Source organism: Gymnoscopelus microlampas (assembly GCF_963454915.1).
Source record: "Gymnoscopelus microlampas genome assembly, chromosome: 6".
NCBI classification, from domain to species: Eukaryota; Metazoa; Chordata; class Actinopteri; order Myctophiformes; family Myctophidae; genus Gymnoscopelus; species Gymnoscopelus microlampas.
In genome coordinates, this window is record NC_139943.1 from 23,814,903 (window position 1) to 23,835,472 (window position 20,570).

Below are 20,570 nucleotides of genomic sequence, written 5' to 3' on the forward strand. Positions count from 1 at the left end.
GCTGAAACCCTAAGATTTTAATGATTATTAATACTTTTAAAAAACCATGGCATTCTTTTTCTTTAAAACCGTGGAAAATTAGTTTTCGTTGAGATACCGAAAAATAGGAACTATAACGTTTACTACGTTGGTTCCATTGATCCAAGCAATCATTGACAGTTAAAATAAGCATGCTCGGAAAATGCGCGCAGCCCACCCACCTGACCACTTAACGTTTAAGTGGTCAGATGCAGGGACGTGCATCTGCCCTTTGCCCTCTTGACCAGAAGTGCCCTTTTGAAAAGAAAAAAAAACAAAACTTTTTTTTTTCAGTTTACAGCAGGGGTCTTCAACAGGGGGTCCGGGACCCCTAGGGGGTCCTCAGAGTTACTACAGAGCGTCCGCCAAATCTTTATGCGATATGATTTTTCTTTTTACCATAACCACTCGAAACCTAGCATCCCTTTTCTGAGGAGAACTTTAGCCAAAAATAGCCGATCTACAAGCCCACAACACCTCGCGCTGCGAGGCGTTGTGGGCTTGTAGATCGGCTATTTTTGGCAAAGAGGTATAGGTGTAGAGGGAAAAAAGAGCAGACCAAGTAAACAAAAAAAGTATAATTTACTTGAGCACCTGCCCCTCAAAATGTCTGTGCATGCCACTGGTCATATGGGTGGGCGGTGAGCACTTTTGAGATTTTCAAGTGGGCCCTGATCCAGAAGAGGTTGGGTACCGCTACATTAGACTGTCCTACAGAGACAAACAACATTTTCCAACAGAGACAAACACCGTCTGTCCTACCACACTGTCTGTCCAATGGAGACACACAACACTGTCCTACGGAGACAAACGGTACTGCCACCCCTACAGAAAAAAAACAGCGGTAACTGTCTTGAGCAATGAACTGATGGAAACATTGAAATCTCCTCTCCTACCACAGGTACTGTTGGTACAGGAGTAGGCAGCATGATTCCTAGTAGCATTATGCATAGAAGTCTTTGGTGACCTAACATCTAAACCTTAGCTATCCATCTATCTACACATCTAGTTGCTGCTGTTTGCCTGCAGGGAGCAGTAGAGTGACACATAGTTCTAATTCTAACACAAATCAACAATCTAGTGTTTCATGTTCTTTAACATTAAACAAAACAACATTACAATAACAAACTAGAGTTCTCACAGCATGTATATATAATCGTCAGTTAGATTAGCAAGAATATATTACAGCTTTTACAAACTACAGCTGTCTTTTTTTAAAGAGAGGTCTCTGTCAGAATATTAAGAGTAGTTATTGATTATGAACTATGAAAGAATTCTCCCAGGACTCGCTCAGTGGAGGAGCAGTGCTGTTAAGCATTCTGGGAAGTGTAGTCAATATGAAGTCAATTGTTTTGATATCTTCCTATAAAATCATGTTATCTGAAAGAAAAATGCTCTGTAATCTCAATATTTTTTAAATGCCTTTCCATTTGGTCTGAGACAAACCAGTCAAAATGCATTTCAGAACACTGAAGAAACAGAGGTGTCAATTTAGGATTGTTTCATTATTTACAAAACTTTAGAGAGAAACAGGGTGACAATATTCAAATAGAAGCTTCTGACAGGTCAGTTTGAATATGCATAATCTTTGATGTTGCTTAGCAACACTGTGGCCAATAGAGTCAAGTCTTAGGTGAATTTTGCATAGTGGTGGTGAAACCTGATCCAGTTCTGACCCCCTCGTCTGCACTGATATACACAACAAGATGGACCTAAGCTTATAGCTTATCTACAAAGGCTGGCAGCCATATTGCGCACGCCCATCTCTCATTTTGGAATCAGTGCATCTAAGAGATGTGGGGAAACTGCCTTACAATTTTATTGGTCGATACGCAATTCCTTTAGGATCCCAAAATAGCTTGTTTTCCCAGTCCACCCTTATGAGGAGAGCTCATTCCTACCATATAACCACTTCTCTCTCTCTCCCTTTTGATTATTAAGCCATGTTTTACTTCTGTACTTCAAACCCACAAAAATAAATTTGTCACCCAGATTTTGATTCATATAAATAACAAAAATACAATTTCTCCCATTTATGATTCAACCAGAATATCTGACTAAAAAAAATAATACAATGAGGTAAGTCCCTGTGTGGAATCATAAACATGGTAACTACGCAACCACTACCATACAACATATACAGACCACTCCCATCAACTTCCCAAGCCCTACCTCTCTCAGTTCCCACTCCTTCAATTATGATCATTCTACTTGCAAATGCCTCTCCCCCTGCCTGTGTGTGTGTGTGTGTGTGTGTGTATATGTGTACGTTTAGTCCCTTTTCCACTGGCATGTAAACCCAATCCATGTTGGCGTCCTGTGGGAATAGGCGCTGAATGCCGGGTTATTGCACTGCACAAATGTCCCAACTCCCTACCTTTGATTGATTTATGTCTCTCGAGGCTGATGTGGAATGATGTTTTCCACTGTGAACAATGAACTTAAAGAAAAAAGAACAATGTTGGTCTAGAGAAGAGGTGCTGAAATGTTCTTTTTCAGCAATGCAATTTCTTTAAGGAGTCTGCATGTCCTGGTGTTCTAAAAGCAGCACAACTCCTAGGTTGTGTGCGTAGGGAGTGGGCGGAGAGAGAGCGTGATGGTGAGGCTGCGGCTGGAGCAGAAAGATAACTTAGCAGTAGCTATGAAGGTATGGGTGCAGTGGAGGATTTCTATTCGTCTGAAATACATATTTTATCGTCCTAGTCCGGCGTACTTTAGACACCTCTCACGCACGCAGTATGTGCTGTAGCCGTAACATTCATCTAATATGGGAACAGACACCATTCAGAACTTCTCTGTAAAGGAGGCCAACATGTGAATGACTATCCATTGCCAATGCTGAATATTTTATATATATATATATATCAGCAATGGATTTCCTGTGGGAAAGGGGCTTTAGTACTGTATACTGTATGTGTGTTGATTTTTAGTGTTGCTAACAGTGGAGAAGCCTGCGTTGGAATGACGCAATGTTTCGGGTTTAGGCACGAGAACAGCAGTCTACATATAAACACACACACACAAAGCCATCTCTGCATGTGTGTGATGTTGCATTTTTTTTATCCTTCATTTTGTCCCATTCATTTCATTTTTCTCTTTTCTTTTTTTTATTTGAACAGACTCTAACCGACAGTGTAGACCAGAAGACTGCACCGCTTTCCTCATGACTTCCTGCTTCGCAACGAATCAGAGCTGCCGTTGAGTTTGCTCCGCCCAGACGGGGTTGGCGGGTTACCGTTGCCTAGGGGTCGTTCCCGGTCTCCGGGGACTTCCTGTTTGCGACGTCGGGCATCTTTGTAGCGAAGTGTGATGTCACTGGAGGGGTGGAGAGAAATAAAATGGAGGGGTGGAAAAAAGAGAAGACGGTTTTACTCTAGAAGACGGGTTAAAACAATTTTCAACCGAGTGTTCAAACTGTACACAAAATACACATACACACCCACAAAGCATCAGTCCTCCCTCTCTCTCCTCCACCTTACCGTATGAAGAACCTCCAGACAGTCCAGGTGAGGATGAGGATGATTCCCAGCACCCAGCACTGAGTGACGAAGAAGGGGATGGGAAGCATAATGGTGTTTGGGTCGTACTTCACCACGATGAGGAACTCTGTGACGGTGATGGCTGCCACCAGCCATGCCTGCTGACCCAGCTTTTTATGAAACCGCCTGTGGATTTTAAAGTATTAATAGTTGTCAATTGACCTTCATTTATTTAACCACCTGAACCCTAGCATCCATATTCTGGGGGGGAACATTAGCCAAAAATAGCAGATCTACCAGCGTGACGTGTTGTGAGTTGTAGATCGGTTATTTTTGGCAAAGCTCTTTGGTGTAGAGGGGAAAAGCGGGAAAAAGTACAGAGCCAACTCAGGTCCAGTTTACTAAGTCTAGACTAGAAGTAGTTAAACCTGATAAATATACTGTAACAGTGGCTGATATAGTGGAAGTGAAAGTATATGGGGATGTTGTTGTGACTTCTGGCCCTATACTGATAGCTGTGGTGGAGAATGGACACTGAATGTGTTCTTTTTTTAAATCCTTCGACGCTTGCTTCTTCTGTCTTGTTGTAGTCGTAGATTTCAGAATGTAGTTCAATACTTGTGCAATATTTAGAATCAGTCTTATTTTTTATGTTGCTTAATACTGTGTTAGTCTATATTTGCAGTAAGAACCATGACACCTCCCGTGGTTCAAACACACCGAGACTGCACACCTATTACACATTTATTAATTGATTGTGTGATGTGACCCATCACCAATGTGTTAACTGCCCCCTTGTGGCATAGCATACTAATACCCCCAAAATATATGCAAGTATTTCAAATGAAACCAAAAAACACACACATTGGCTCCAACGGGTCTTATCCCAACGCCAGATTTGAACAATGCATATTCAGATGCATAAGTATTAACTACATGTATGTGTCCTTTTCTACTGATGCTCCCAATTATATAATCATGCATGAATGTCTGTATACAATTACAAATAAATCCATTAAACACAATTGTTTTATGAAACCCCATCAGAAATCCTCTTTTCAATGTACACAAATTGCAATGTAAAATGTCTGATGTAAGTAGACATCATGATGACCTATTGAGAACAGTGAGAAGCTTATTTTTAAAGCAGGTGATTTGTAATAATATCTTTAATTTAGAACTACTTTAAGTTGGAGACTGAATGCAGGCCAGCAGCGCATGATGATGCACTTTGACCTCTCTACTCTATCATGACAACTCTACAACAAGCTTCAGCAACACCTTTCAGACTGCAATGACTTTCACCACCACCATATTTAGACTGCTGTCACTGTTCAGGTTTACAGCACACAAGATCAACTCCAGATGCAATTATCATCAGGAGTCAAATGGGCAGATACTCAATATGACACCAGAAAAACCTCCTCATTACATTCTGTAAACAAGTCTGATTAGGGATGGGAGGATAATCGTTAGTATAGTTTTATCGCGATAATATAAGAGTTTTAAGCATATTTTTAATTAAAACGATAATATAGTTAATCGCAATTATTTTGGCCACAATAATCTTTACATGACATTTTCATAGTCCCAGGCCCAAGTCTGATTATGTGAGACTCACGGATCGTCCATGAAGTCGTAGATCTCCCTCATGGCCACACCCCCTACATTAACGAAGAACACCAGTCTCAGAAGAACCAGGTAATGTTCTGGAGGCATCCACAAGACAAACTTCAAGTAGAATGTATTCAACTCCGCCAACAGGAACTAGAGAGACAGGAAAGAGAATCAGTCAAGACATTGATCCACAGAAAATGGGAAAATTCTCATTCTACTACTCTGCCACCAAAATGTGGGATGCCCTAGCTGACACCATCCCTTAAAAAATGAAAATCCCTGGTTTCTTTCAAACATGGCCTAAAAAAAATGACCTATCAGGAGAACACAAGGGGAGATAAATGCATTTTCCCATAGAAAGGAGGTGTCATTCACTGCCGCCGTTTTTCCTTTTCCTCCTTTGTACACATAGTATTCAATCAATCAATCAAAAACAGAACAGTCTTCACCTACACAATTTTAAACTCTAACAGGAACTAGAGAGAGAGACGTATGGAAAGACGGTCAAGTCAGATGTAAATATATCGTACCATGAAAATAATTCCCAGCACAGCCAGCCAACGTCGCAGGCTTGATGCTGGCTTCCATTCAAACTTCACCCAGCTGTACGGGGTGAACTGAAATGCAATGCGCTTAATCATACCCCTGGAACACACAAAGTAAATAAAATAAACATTAGAAATATACAATGGCATATTGTGGTTTATCACTCTGAACTGAAACCCGAGTGATGACAGTTTATAATTATGTACAAGTCAATATGTGACCAGTTTTAGAGGGCCAGTGATTGTAGGGTCACAATAGTGTAGGTAGGTTAAATATATTAGACAGTATAAGTAGGTCTGTGAAAAATCAAGTTCCACAAATTCAAACTACATTGGAATGAATTAGAACGACCACAATCGAAAAAAACAAAAAAAACAAAAACAGTGATCATGTAAGGTACTTGCTTGTTACAAAGTTGACAAACAGCCTGGCCCTGATCTTTATCAATAATTTTGCCAATCCAGAATTCTTCCTGATGAGATTATCCATTCAGCAGTACAGCTTGGCCTGTTCGTTTCTTTAATTTTGATATTAGCCGCACTTAGACTTAGCTACTTTCTTTCCCTCAGTGACACCTGGAAGGTAGCAAAGATAAGCAATTGATGAAGTATATTATTATTATTTTAACTGAAAATCGCAGACATTCTCTACAGTTCAATATTCACATACAGCATGTCTAGGACAGGTTGACACCCTGTAGTTGTCACTTTTACCAGAGGGGAGTGACAAAACACGTTTCTCAATGCCGTTATCTATTCTACGTCAGGCCGAAGATATTTTCGCACCTGTCTGTGTCTGTCTGTCTGTCAGTGTGTCCATCTAATCTTGCAAACTATCGCACTGATCAACACCAAACTTTATGTGAACACTTTAAGTAGGCCAAGGTCACTCCACCCCAAATGACATACCAGCTATATACCTATAGAGTTATATACTGTGTGCTGGTATACAGAGTAAGTCATACAGTGTAGGATTATATAGGCTGGTATATACTGTAGTTAGTATTACTTGTATGTAGGAATATTCCAGAGTCCCTGCCACTGGTAAGGTTTCATAGACAGCCAGCCGAGAGTCTTCATACCACAGTATATACCCAAACTATTACAGACCAGTACATCCATTATCCACTGGAGAAAGAGAAACGGAGAGAGAAAGCACATCAGTTTACACCATTTGAAACAGTCTAAACTTTGTTATGTAAACGGCTTTCACCACATGCATCAAATATATGGAAAATATCAATACATAGCACAGGCATTAGAATGGATAAAAAACATTAACTGTGTGTGTGTGTGTGTGTGTGTGTGTGTGTGTGTGTGTGTGTGTGTGTGTGTGTGTGTGTGTGTGTGTGTGTGTGTGTGTGTGTGTGTGTGTGTGTGTGTGTGTGTGTGTGTGTGTGTGTGTGTGTGTGTACATACGTGGTCCCACCAGCACTCAGAGAAGTTTGGTAACTGATGTTCCAGACTGTACTCCAGGAACTCAAACATGACAGAGATAATCATACACATCCACCAATCACGAATCACCAGTGTCTGATGAGACAGAGTAGAGACAGATAATCCAATTAAAACTAATTCATTATGTAATTGATTCAATTCATTTGCAATTAATTAACAGAGGTTTAAAGATCAACTCCAATAATGATGATGACAGTTTAAGTACCTTGATGTACCAGCCCAGGAAGTGGGCGGGGACAAAGCCATCAATTTTGTCCTAAAGAAACAAAACACATGAACACATAAATGGCAGACTCTGTGTGTGTGTGTGTGTGTGTGTGTGTGTATGTGTGTGCGTGACTGCGTGTGCGTGTGTGAGAGAGAGAGTGTGATTTACCCAGATGTTGTGGAAGGGATCAGAGGTGTTTCCAGGGTCATAGATGAGACAGTTGCCTCCATAATCTCTCTCTGGCAGTGGAACTCCCAGTTTGGGATCAATGTACTTCATAAACTGTCTGCCATCGTGAACCGTCTGTACAAATAACACATTTAACAACAATAATTACCTCATACTCTATCTAACAGATTGTTCTCTACCTTGTGACAGATTCTATCATTACATTTTACTGTGTCATTCAAGTAAAAACATTTGTTATGCGTTTTGTAACACTTAAAAAACGTATAATTTATTTTGAAAGATGCTTTATAAATTATGTTAACAGTATTACTACCGTACATGTCAAGGGCTCAACCATACTGTTTTTGTGCCATGGTTTCGCTCATGTCTGTGAGATGGCAAACGGAGCGCAGAACTCTGGCAGGCCAGGCCGGCTACCAAAGGCTGCACAAAGTTTGGATGTTAATCACAGCCAATTTGAATTGAATATGAAAAATCGGACTGATCAGTCTTGATCACCAGTGATGTTGCTAGGTTTTGAATGTAATGGGTCCCGGGACCCAAGGGTGGTCTTTTAGATAGGTCCCAGGGACATTTTATGAGTCCCACAAAAATTCAGACGTTTAACTCGTGTTTCATCTTATATGGTTATATGGTTATATTCATGTAGAAAATGTATCTGAAAGAGATAAACACAATTCCAAATCTGACAACTTTAATATTTGCGAAGTATATGCAAACATAGAACAGTGCAAAGTATATGCAAACATAGAACAGTATATAAAGTAATTTAAATAGCACCAAAATAAATACAAAACGAGTTATCCAGAGTGTTTTCTGAATGCCCTCATTCATTTTTTTTTAAAAGAACCCAAGATATCGTGATCCGAAGACTTGCTGCTCCATTCACTTCTTGTTTAACTTATTACTGAAAAAGGCTGTATCTCGTCTCCTGAGCACTTTTTTTTTACTTAAAAAAAAAAGATTGCTGGCACAGTATGAACATATTTTTTTATTTCATTGGCACTGAGAGAGTTAACATGGAATCTGTTGTTGGTAACAACTGTAGTTCGTCCCATGGACGGAGACATGAATGCGTCCTTTCTCAATAATGTGCGGCAGAGACGCAGAACGCAGGCCTACGAGCATTTCTGGATCACACAACTCCAGAGATAATGTGTACCGATTTGTGTGAGTTTTGATTTAAATCTGTAGGAGTCGTAGCAAAAAGTGTGTTTTGGGGGCACAGTGGCGCAGTCGGTGTGCTTTGAAGGAAACAGAATGACCGCAACACTCCAAGACCTACAGAAAGCCCAAACGTATAATGAAAAAAGAAAACAGCCAGCACTCAGTAATGTCCTTTCAATGATTTATTGGCCTCGCCCAGGACAAACACAACAGATGTTTCGACTTGCTCAATCTTCCTCAGCGTATGAGTAAGGAATGTTGGACATTTTCATTACAGCTTCTTTCAGCCTCCTGCAACGTTTTCTTGGTTTTTATTATTACAGTACCACCCCGGTCATTTTTGGGGACCATTTGACAGTGTGGATTGGAATACCACCCCACCCTAGTTATTAGTACAACCACTGTGACAAACAGCCTGGTATTTGCTGCTGACAAACTTTATCAGCAGGTTATTAATCCAAGCACAGTACACAATGCAACTATTTCACAACTATGATATGCACCTATTCAATTGACAGGCTCTATCAATGTGTGTGTGCGGGACAGTGCGGGCATGTGCGAGTGCGTGCTTGTGTGCATGCATGCTTGTGTACTCTCACCTGAAAAAGGATGAAGATGAGAAACAGTTCATAAACAACTGTCACACACAACCAGAATCTCCAATAGGCTACAGAGAGAGAGAGATATTTCAACATTTAAATGCAGAAACATAGCTGTCGTAGATCCAACATGAGTTCAATCATCTGAGAATCACCAACTCCTTTTAAAAACAGGGGTGGCAGCAGGTACCACATACAACTAGTGTGTGGAAACTCAATCTCTGGTTCTGTATTCTATTCTATTCTACTAATTCATGCACACACACACACACACACACACATCACCTGATTCAAACCTGCTGTACCTGATCAACAGGCTGCCGACATGCAACAACACACGCTGAAATGTATTGTCTCATCCTTTATGTACGTATACAGTATAATACTGAACATGTTCATGGGTGTGTGTGTGTGTGTGTGTGTGTACATGTGCGTGTTTCTCCCTGTTTTACCGGCATTCATATATGGAAACCTGCCCGCCCGGTATAGGGATACTAGTGTGTGTGTGTGTGTTCATACCAGGGTGAGGTCTGGTGAAGGGTCCATCTTTGGCCTGGGTCACTCCAAAACATAGAAACACCAGAATACTGGCAACAATACCTCTGTAGACACAGACACACACACAAATTAATCCATTAGTGAGTCAACTGCACTGGTAGGTAGTAGAGAAGGCTGTCTATCGATAAACCTTTATCCAGATAATGTTCTACTGGGAGCTGCCTACTAGTACAACCACAGTGATGTACTGTTGGCCAGTGAACTGCTAGAGTGCCTTTCTTAAAAGGCACTTCAACAACAAATCATATTATAAATTATAAATGTTACTAAAGGATATACTCTCCACTTCTGTAGCAACAATACCTCTCGTAGCAGTCAAAGCAAATTCCCTGTTGCACAAATCTGTTGCATTTGACTCTGTAGGACATGTAGCAGAGTGGCTCAGAGCCTCTGCCTGCAGACCAAAAGCCTAATATCTCCCCCTGGCCAAAAGGGGAATTCCCCTTTAGGCTAGTGGTTAAGATGTTTGGCTTTAGTTTCCCTTCCCGCATGGGAGACCCGGGTTCGAATCCTGAGCATTACATCGCTGCCGTGACCCGGATCGGGTTTCTCGTGGGAGGGGAGGTCAAAGAGGGTGGAGTGTAGCCGAGTGGCTCAGAGCCTCTGCCTGAAGACTGAAAGGCTAGGCTAGTGGCTAAGATGTTTGGCTTTAGTGTCCCTTCCCGTGTGAGTGTGTGTGTGTATGTATGTGTCTCCATAGGACAGTGTCTCATTAGGCCAGACAGTGTCTCTATAGGACACACCATGTCTCTGTAGTACAAACAGACAGTGTCTCTGTAGGGCAGACAGCGTCTCTGTAGGACAGACAGCGTCTCTGTAGGACAGACAGACAGTGTCTCTCTAGGACACACCGTGTCTCTATTGTACAGACAGTGTCTCTGTAGTACAGACAGACAGTGTCTCTGTAGTACAGACAGCATCTCTGTAGGACACACCATGTCCTTTGTAGTAAACAGACGGTGTCTCTGTAGCACAGACAGAACCCCTGTAGTACAGTCAGACAGTGTCTCTGTAGTACAGACAGCGTCTCTGTAGGACACACCATGTCCTCTGTAGTAAACAGACAGTGTCTCTGTAGCACAGACAGACAGAATCCCTGTAGTACAGACAGACAGTGTCGCTGTTAGACTGACCTTGGGAGCTGACAGTCAGACTCCGTGGGTGTGTCTCTGTAGGACAGACAGACAGTGTCTCTGTAGGACAGAGCAGGCTTTAACTGGAGTCTCATGAAATATTTACATTTAGTTTCGTCACTTTCAGAGAGGAAATGTAAGATTGAGGAGACATGAGGAGGAGGAGGAGGGGGGGGGGGGGGGTTTGGTATGTGTGTAGAGGAACTATGAGTGGCTCCTTAACATGATTTGTATCGTCCAGGCACTCACTAACGCCCGCACGCACACTTTGGCAGAAGCTGTGTTGGCTCTTTAATCCACTCCAAGCCCATACACCGCCTTACATCCCCTCTCCTCCTCTCTGTGTGTGTGTGTGTGTGTGTGTGTGTGTGTGTGTGTGTGTGTGTGTGTGTGTGTGTGTGTGTGTGTGTGTGTGTGTGTGTGTGTGTGTGTGTGTGTGTGTGTGTGTGTGTGTGTGTGTGTGTGTTTACTAACCTCTTGGTATTATAAGCTGTGTCCTGTGGTGTTTCCTCCAATAGAGTCACATACACAAGAACACATGTCAGAATAAACAATACTGTTACTGTATGAGCACGCCTAGAGAGAGAGAGAGAGGAGAAAGCAAAAAGGAAGAGTGGAAGAAAAAAGGAGTAGTGAGAAAAGGGGAAGCGAGAGAGAGAAAGAGAGAGAGAGGGGAGACAGAAAGAGACAGACATATGGAGCAAGAGAGGACGGGAGAAAGAGAAGGAGAGAGAGGAGTTGTGAAGAATGATCAGATGAAGGTAGGTAGAGGTGGATAAGGAGAGGAGGAAGGAAGAGATGGAAAGAAACATTAATACAATGTGTAAATATACAGTTAATAAATACATACATAAATGCATACGTATAAATACATGATGTATACACCCTGCTGTGCAATATAACCACAGTCTTGCAGCTGTTGGTCACTGGGAGCTGCCCAGTACAACCAGTATTCTACTGCTGGGCACTGGGGTTGTGCCTATCGGGCTGGGACAATAACCACATTACCGCGGGTATGCATACCGCAGGGTTGAGCTTATTAATGCAATCATTTTTATTTAATCTTTTCAAATGTTACTTTTTGCTGGTGAAAGTTGTGCTGGTGAATGTGCCTGCTCCATTTCCCATCTGTCCTGTCGTCATCGTCTACAACATGAACAATGAAATACTGTAGCTCTATGGTTGTGTAACATTTGTTTTTGTTTTGGCCCAACCCCAGTCCTTCCTAGTCAAGCAATCAGCATTTTGATCAATCCAGTTTGCAAACTAAAGTTAGTTTGGTGTCTCTGATGTAAAAGGATTTCAAACCACCTTCAGACAAATGCTCCACTGAATCATTTATGCAGATAGAATGGTTGTTTTCTTTTCTTCAGATGTTTTTTCTTTGTTGTTAGGAACAATTATAGATTACATTTAAGTGATTTATTCCATTAATATTATGTTATTTTATTTATTCTTATATGACTTAATTTAAATATATTTCACATACTGTGAATATTCTTTTTGTGTTAATGATTTTTGTTTCACATTTTGTGAATTCATAATCTGAGGTCGAAAACTGACCTTATAGTACACCTGCAACACACAGGTGCAGTTAATGAAATGAATAGATTTAGGTGTGTCAATGTGCAAGGCAAACACTGACCAGAGGCTCACCCATAGCCCTGGGCACACCTAAATCTTACTCACCCATAATTCATTTTATTAGCTGCACCTGTGTTGCTAAGGTTGGATTTCGTTCCCCTTTAACTGAATGCTGTGTAGACTACTGTACAACTATTACAGGTTATTTTGAACAATGCAACTGTTACATAAAACTGGGGGATTTTAAAATAAATTACTGTTACAGTGAATTTTAATTAAATAAAACAAAACATGTACTTTTATAATAGATAAAATGTGCTACTGTTTGCTGCTGCCCTTGGGTTTAAAAAAGTTCAAGGACATTTGGACAGTGAAGGGATGTCAGCATTCTTGCTCAGAAAGAGGAACTGATCGACATGCTGTTCCTTTGTGCTGTGACAAGGTCTCCAACCATCCAGAAGACTATGAGACGCTAGTACCTGGGATACAATTACAAACGGTATCTTTTTTGCCAGCTTGCCCAGGGAAGAATAGACTTTCCAACATCTTAGTGGGTCTTCTGAGAGTACCAGTGTGACCTCCTTGTATCATTTCACCTCCTCTTTATCTAATGATGTTGGTGGTCTTCCAACATCACCACATGTCTTACCAAGTACATCTCCAACTTACTGAATCCTGACCTCTGTTGACCTCACCGGCAAAAACACCTCAGCACCATCTAGTGGACTGAAAAGGTAACTGATTGTATGCCATGCATGCAAAATATAGCATGGCAAAACATTGTAATACTATGCTGTATCGATTTGTCCGCCACACTTAGTGGTATAGCCATATACAGTATGTCTTAGTCTACATGGGTCAAGTGTGTCATGCATGCATGTCTCTGTGTTGCAGTGTTTTAGACTAGGCCAACAAGGGGGAATGATTAGGTTTGTCTCCTGTATCCTCCCTGTTGCACCACCCTCTCAGACCTGTTTGGCAGGAGTCACAGGAGACACACTGCTCCTCCTCCCTGACAACCAAACACATGTACACAAACAGCAAACAGCAAAACACCCTGCAAAAAAACTCTCAGTGCAAAACACACACCCAAACAGCCACAGCACACACACGAGCAGCAGCCCACGCCTACCCTCTCAAACAAACACTGAGTGACAGGTTAAAACATGAACAACATGCTGGGTAAAATGTTACTGTTGTAATCTCCCTCGACATTCCAGGTATCTCCTCTTCCCAAAGAACACAAAAGATACGTACATCATTATCCAGTATCCACAGGATAGGGCTAATTTAGTCCACTGTCTGAACGGATGATGTGTCTAATGTATAGTCTAATGTCTGAATGGACGACATGCTAGAAGATGCAGAGAGCTGGTTGAATATGAGGATAGTGAGACTGTGAGAGACATGTGAATTTGCACAGATATACAGTATGGATTCCCTGAGCACTCTGAGGACTAAAGTCGCGTTTCCACCGCATAATACCGGCTCTACTCAACTCTCCTCAAGGTTCAAAGGTTCAAGGTGTTCTTTATTATGTCATGTCTTGTGTACAGGTACATAAGAGCCTATATACCTGACGAAGGCCACATAGGCAGAAACGTTGTTATCTATTGACCGCTCAATTATTAAATTATGTTGGGGAGCATCAAGACGGTATGCAGACCTTCTCCTTTTGTTCACAGGTACATAAGAGTACACATTATTTTGTTCTGGTTAATTCATCATGACTTTGTAGCAGCATCAATAATAATATTAATAGTAAACATAATACAACAAGGAAAAAATATGTTTTTGTGCTGTGCGCAAGGTTCCTGCCATAAACAATAAGCATCTATTTTAAACATATGTGTGCATGTAAAAGCTGTAAGGCAACTCGCTTTACTTCGTTTTCCACTGCAGATAAATTACACTGCATTCTGTTAAAAGGACTTGATTCACATAATTATGATCACAGGATGTATCATTCTGTGGTAATCACAAATAATATCAATTTTAGTTAATATAGTGTGGCTTTTTTTAGAAAGCCTTTATTTTTCCAGGGATTGCCACAGAGATTCAAAAATATAGTCTATTTTCCAAGCTACTGCATCTAGCCAAGCATGGAAGCAGGGCATGGGTAACAAAACACAAAAACATCCAGGCTAGTAGTGTTTCCTAACTGCTCATTGGCTTCACATGCTTTGTTGCAGCTTGTGTTTGTTTCATAATGGAATGCCAGGGTCCCCCACTTAGGGACTAGGAGGACTAATGACAATTTGCATTTGTTTGTAAGATGCAATCATACTTAAAAATGTCTAAATTATTGAAAAATAATAATTTATAGAAAATAATCGATTTTAATAATATAATCGATTTCCAAACATAGTAAAACTAGCAGATCTACAAACTCACAACCAGCACTGGGGCCACAGAGGGCATTTAGGGGCAAGGCCAACCAAATGGAAACTGTGCCTCCATCCAGATTGGTGAGTAGCCCACCAACATTTTCATGTTTTCAAATGTTAAATATAATATTTTTCATGAATATTATAAATATACACATTTAAAAATTTATTAATACGTTAAAAATACAGGCTAAGCCTTATACAGGCCTACAACTAGCGGAGTCGGATTTGTTTTGATGCCGTTCTGGTAGAGATAGAGGTTGCTTCAGAGAGTGTAGTGTGTCAAAATGAATGGAAGGACAGACGCTGTTCTCAGGAAGTTCCATGCAGGTTACAATCGCCGCTTCAACTCTAGTAATGGTGAGTGAAATTAATACTACCAAGTCAGCCATAACACCCATGACCAAAATTTGCATTTTAAAACAAAATGCCAGTCGCCAGAGGGGTAAAATAAATAACACATAGGCTACACATAACTTCGCGTCACCAGGCATTTCCACTCGGCGGAAAGCCTGGTTTTCATTATGAACTGACTAGTGTGATAGTGTAGAATTCTAGAAAGTGGTCTCCAGTTATATATCCGGTTGACGCCACTTTGTTTTTGTTGAATGCCTAATCGAGAAGTCTAGTATCGCCAGTCGCTCACTTGCTACAAGTTGGAATAAAAAATGCATACCAAATGAAGTATTCCAAGAAGTACCCGAAGAAACTCCTTGGATTCATCTAATTATATTTAGGAGGAGCACTGCACAGAGGCTCTTGGTTTCTGCTCTTGTTTTCGCCTGGTGAATGCAAAGTTGTTTCCGCTCTCGACCAGATCAGAAATGCAAAATGAGCTGATCCCAGTCTAGGCTACACATACAGTACTGTAGGTCTGTTGTATTTTTGTTGATAATTATGCACTGGAAAACTCATTAGCCTAATAGGCACTGAGGAGCTGTCCATGGTCCTGGAACTGTCACTCATGCACTCCGACTATGGAGATGCAGGTTTGTTTTTGTTTTCCTCCCGCTGTGGAGATGGCGAGAAGTTACATTAATGTGATGCGATCAGTGTTTTCTGTATGGATGACAACTTGCTTTATGATTATGTGTTTAAGTTTGAAGTAAGCCTACAAATAGGCATAAGTGCTTTGCACCTTGACTTGTCTGCTAGTGCTTTGATTGATACTAGCCCAATTTATATGGATTGACTTGTGTTGCTTGTCGGTGCATGACTTGACATAGGGACTTTCATGTGATATTATTACATAAAAAAACACGCTTCTCAATCACTCGAGTCATTGAAAAAGTAATCGATAGAATAATTGCTAAGAAAATAAGCGATAGTTGAGAGCCCTAAATTGGCTTAAATATGAGAAAAACAGACTATTATAACAGATCTACAAGCTGTGAGCTTGTAAGCGGCTATTTCCGCTATTTGATGTGCTATGAAGGTTAACCATCACCAATCACAGGGCCAAGTACAACCTGTTGGCAGCTGCATTCTTGAAAACTGCTGGATGGTGGATTATATTTCTGCACGTCATTTTCTTTAACACCGAGTGGCTGCAAAGGTCGCAGTGTGAGTGTGCGCTGTGCCATTTTAACAAACTGCAGTCTTTTCTTAATCAAAACAAAGAGGACATTCCACAACACTGAAAGTGTGCTTAAGAAAAACAGTGTATACATGCTGGAAAACTACCAGTCTGTGGTTATGCAAAAATAAGAAACCTCTTGAGTCACAGTATAAGATGGGTGATGAATTTCAATATAACACGGCACCCCCACTGCTTGCCTAAACAACACAAGTCAAGTTTCACAGTGATTCATTCAGCGCCTCATGGTCACAGGACAAAGTAATCCAAATGCACTGGGATAAAACTAAATGGAAACATAATTACGTGTGTTGTAAGTGCACATTTAGTAGAGCAATATAATCCGCGATTACGTGATGATTAGAGATAATCGGAAACTCACAATAATCCCATGATGATTGCTATATCAAACAAGTCTAATTGATCCCAAGAGTGTGAACTGTGAACTCAACATTTTAGATGGGACAGCTGTTTCTGTCATTTGCTTAACTTTTTTTCTTCTTCTTTGTAACCAGTATGTTTCCTTATGGACTGTGCACAATGTTCAGGAATGCCTTTCTGTGTTCACTTTGATTAATGTTAAAAATCAATATAAGACAGAATTTAATCACAAAAGAGTGTCTGTAATTATGAATAACAGAGTTGCATCATTGTATAAGCCCTGCAGGCTGGTCAGAAACCTCTCTCTCCACTCCTGTCACTGTTTGTTTATTCTGCACATAATCTCTCACACACACACCCCCAAAACCATACTCTATACACTATAACTACAAGCATGATCTTGCACCGATTCCTGTGTGTTAAGGTTTCAGGACAGGTAATAGCTGAGCATCTGTAGTAGAGTACCTGTCATGTCATCATTCTTAAATGTTCTGCTGAGCAACCAGATATAAGTACTAGCCAGTCAGCAACAGACCACATAGAGATCTGTTACCAAGCTAGCTGAATGTGCAAAATAATCATCAGTCACATCTACCAATAAACAGGATGTATCAATGTACCAATCCAATGCGCTATTTAGACAGAGTGGGAGGAAGGACAGGGTGGATGTGTCACTGTTGGTATCAAGTGAATGCCTTTCATCACTTACTCTGCACGCACGCACACACAGACCTGTACATGTGCCACACAATTTCACTTCCACATCTGCACACCAGATCCTATCCCGACCAATTGGGTTCATCAGAGCGCCCGGCCTGTGGAGTGTGTTATCTCTAATGACACCCAGATACCCATCTGCATAAATATATGTCTATCTACCAACCTATCTATCCACCCGTCTGTCCACTATTTATCCACAGCATTCACACTAATGATAGATCATTAGTTATTATGATAGATCCACTATTGGATCTCTCTCTCTCTCTCTCTCTCCCTCCCTCTCCCTCTCCCACTCCCTCTCTCTCTCTCTCTCTCTCTCTCTCTCTATGGAGGAACAGAGCCGTTATCTCACATGATGTACAGGAATTACACATCCCTGACAGCATTACAGAGCCATATCAAATGACAACAACACTGAACCTTAACATGCAAATGAACAGTAGTACTAGTAACAGTACAATTAGTAATCGTAAAAGTATTAGTGAAGCAATAGTTATAGCAGTGGTTCTCAACCTTTTCTGTCCGCGACCCCCCAAAATAATCATATTTGAACTGGGGACCACCCACCTTCATAAGCACTTAGAATGTAGTTGAGGCTTTACATTTTCGGTTCCACAGATAAATATTGTGAAAATAGCAGATCTACAAGGTCACAACGCCTTGCTTTGAGCTTGTAGATTATTTTCACAATTTCTTATTCCTCTCTTTCTTATTTGACAATTTGGCAAATGTTTGACCAGTTTTTATAGTATAGTTTGTTGATTACTTTTGATGCAGTAATGGTCTTTTTTGAAAGGTATTAAAAAGGTCTTAAATTATCACTTCACTGTCATCTGGGGACCTCCCCAAAATGATATGGGGACCCCCCTGGGGGGATCACCGACCAACAGGTTGAGAACCACTATAGTACCTACTACTAGTATTAGATGTACTATCATAACAACAACATACCTCTAGGCCTGCACGTTTTTAATGTTCATATTAAACTATACTCAAGGCTCATGATCAATCAACTCACCAGAAAAACGTGTTTGTTCCATCGTCTTCAACTTCAGACTCTGTATTCCTCCTGGACAGACTCTCCCTGGAGGTCTGCGGTTTCACCTGCTTGGCTTTGGTCTGCAAGCCATGATCCACAGGCCCTGGCCCGGCCACCGACGGCTCCACAGACCCGTTATTGTTATGTTTGCTGTCTGGTTTAGTCATGATAACTGTCGGTATGCAGATTGTCCAGTCTGTTGTTGTGTATGTTGAAGTTATTATCCGTCGGTCATCCGTGTCAGCCCCACCCTAAAGACTGTCAGCATCTACAGGAGGGATTTGGTATTAGTATGTGCATAAAACATACATCTTATATTATATAGCCTGGTGTTATTTAATCTCACTACCATCCACCAAATATGAGACTAAACAGCTATTTCTGCTATTTTTCTTTAAAAAATGTTTTAAAAGTATTTAAATCCATTAAATGTGTCAGTAATTTCTTTGTATATTTAAGTTATTTGTCATATATCTGCCCTATGCAATTTGTGATTATGAAGCAAAACATAAAAAAATAATAATAATGTTGTTGTTCCAATGCCAAAAAACAATACAATCTTTAATCGTAATTATTTGAGAGACAACTAATCGTCAATTTAAATGTGTAATCGTGACAGCCCTAATCTTTTTATATAGCCTGGTGTTATTTAATCTCACTACCATCCACCCAATAGATTTTTTTTTCTTTTCTGTCAACATCTGACATGTGCAACATTGCGTTGGGTTTCTGCATCAACAAACAAACAATCTAATGTCATATCTGAAGATTTGACCACTGACTTAAACCACTGTTTCGGTGTATTTCTTTGCATGGGTTGTCAAAAGACAAGAATGCAAATCAGTGTGTCCCTGCAGAAGAAGACCTTGATGTAAGCGTTAGCACCACGGGCTATCTATCTACCGATAGACCATAAGTACCGTTAACCTGACAGTTGAATACAAACAGATCGCCGTTCCTAGATGATGAACGTTGTCATTTATCTAGTCAGAAATGACAAGCTGATGTAACAGACATGTTATGAGACAATAAGTTACCTTACCAGATTCATTAGCGATATTATATTACCGCAGTCTGGGCGAGTTCACGCGGACCGGGATGTTGCTACATTTGTCATAAAGCGTAATATTATCTATTTAAACTGAAATAAAAAAATAAATGAACAAGGTCGGTTAAAGGGGTGACTTTATGGCAGGAACAGATTAAGCCTCCGCACTGAACACAGATCACATGGGCGTTAAACAGGTTGCCGTCCGTAGGTGGGTTGTTTCCGGGTATGGATTGTCAAAATAAGAGTCGTTCGCTGGCAGTACAACGTGGGCCAGCGCTAACAGGTTTTGCGAGAGAAACAAGCAACAGGACTATGAAAACAAGCCCAAAAGAAGCGAGCCCTTAGCACTTTAAACTATTTGAAAATAGCCGATCTACAAGTTCAAAACGCATTGCATTGGAAGAATAAAAAGAAATAAAAAAAGGAATAGGAATATCTTTGGAACATTTTAACAACACAAATCTTTTATGGGGGGGGGGGGGGGGGGTCAGGGACCAACGAGCCCAAAGTGGCTTAAAATATGCGGACATGGCAACGCTGGTGAAAGCTTTTCTTTTGAAGGTGAATTCGGAAGTCGCCCAAGCAGTCATTTTAGCTTGATTCTGGTAACTTCACGCGTCTGGCCGTGTTTTTAGCTTGTCTCTCCAATATGATCATCATCACTTTGTCCGTTCGTTATTAATTAATATTCGTGACAGTCAAACTTTTTAACAGTAATATTACGTAGTAATACCCTCTATCTGGAACCGTCCAAATACGTTAAATGTTTGAACACGTTTGTCCTTGAAGTTGCTCAAATCTGTGAATGTCACAACAAACTCCTCGCTCCAACCCATCATGCTGTAACTATTTTTGAGTGTC

General features: G+C 40.8%; 1 protein-coding gene across 2 annotated transcripts; it reads right to left on the bottom strand.

Moving 5' to 3' along the window:
* Positions 1-3,010: 3,010 nt before the first annotated feature.
* ptdss2 (phosphatidylserine synthase 2) lies at positions 3,011-19,896 on the bottom strand. 2 transcript variants are annotated; one of them, XM_084060388.1, is made up of 13 exons: positions 19,701-19,896; positions 18,638-18,926; positions 11,446-11,547; positions 9,800-9,882; positions 9,281-9,348; positions 7,494-7,628; positions 7,323-7,373; positions 7,079-7,192; positions 6,669-6,787; positions 5,645-5,759; positions 5,119-5,264; positions 3,498-3,683; positions 3,011-3,333 (listed from the first exon to the last, which is right to left on the bottom strand). In XM_084060388.1, exons 2-13 carry the CDS (start codon positions 18,823-18,825, stop codon positions 3,180-3,182), a joined length of 1,461 nt encoding a protein of 486 aa, XP_083916514.1. In that variant the 5' UTR covers positions 18,826-18,926; positions 19,701-19,896; the 3' UTR covers positions 3,011-3,179. The 2 variants fall into 2 exon arrangements, with proteins under 2 accessions (XP_083916514.1, XP_083916515.1); XM_084060389.1 differs by having other exon boundaries at positions 19,696-19,896.
* Positions 19,897-20,570: the final 674 nt, after the last annotated feature.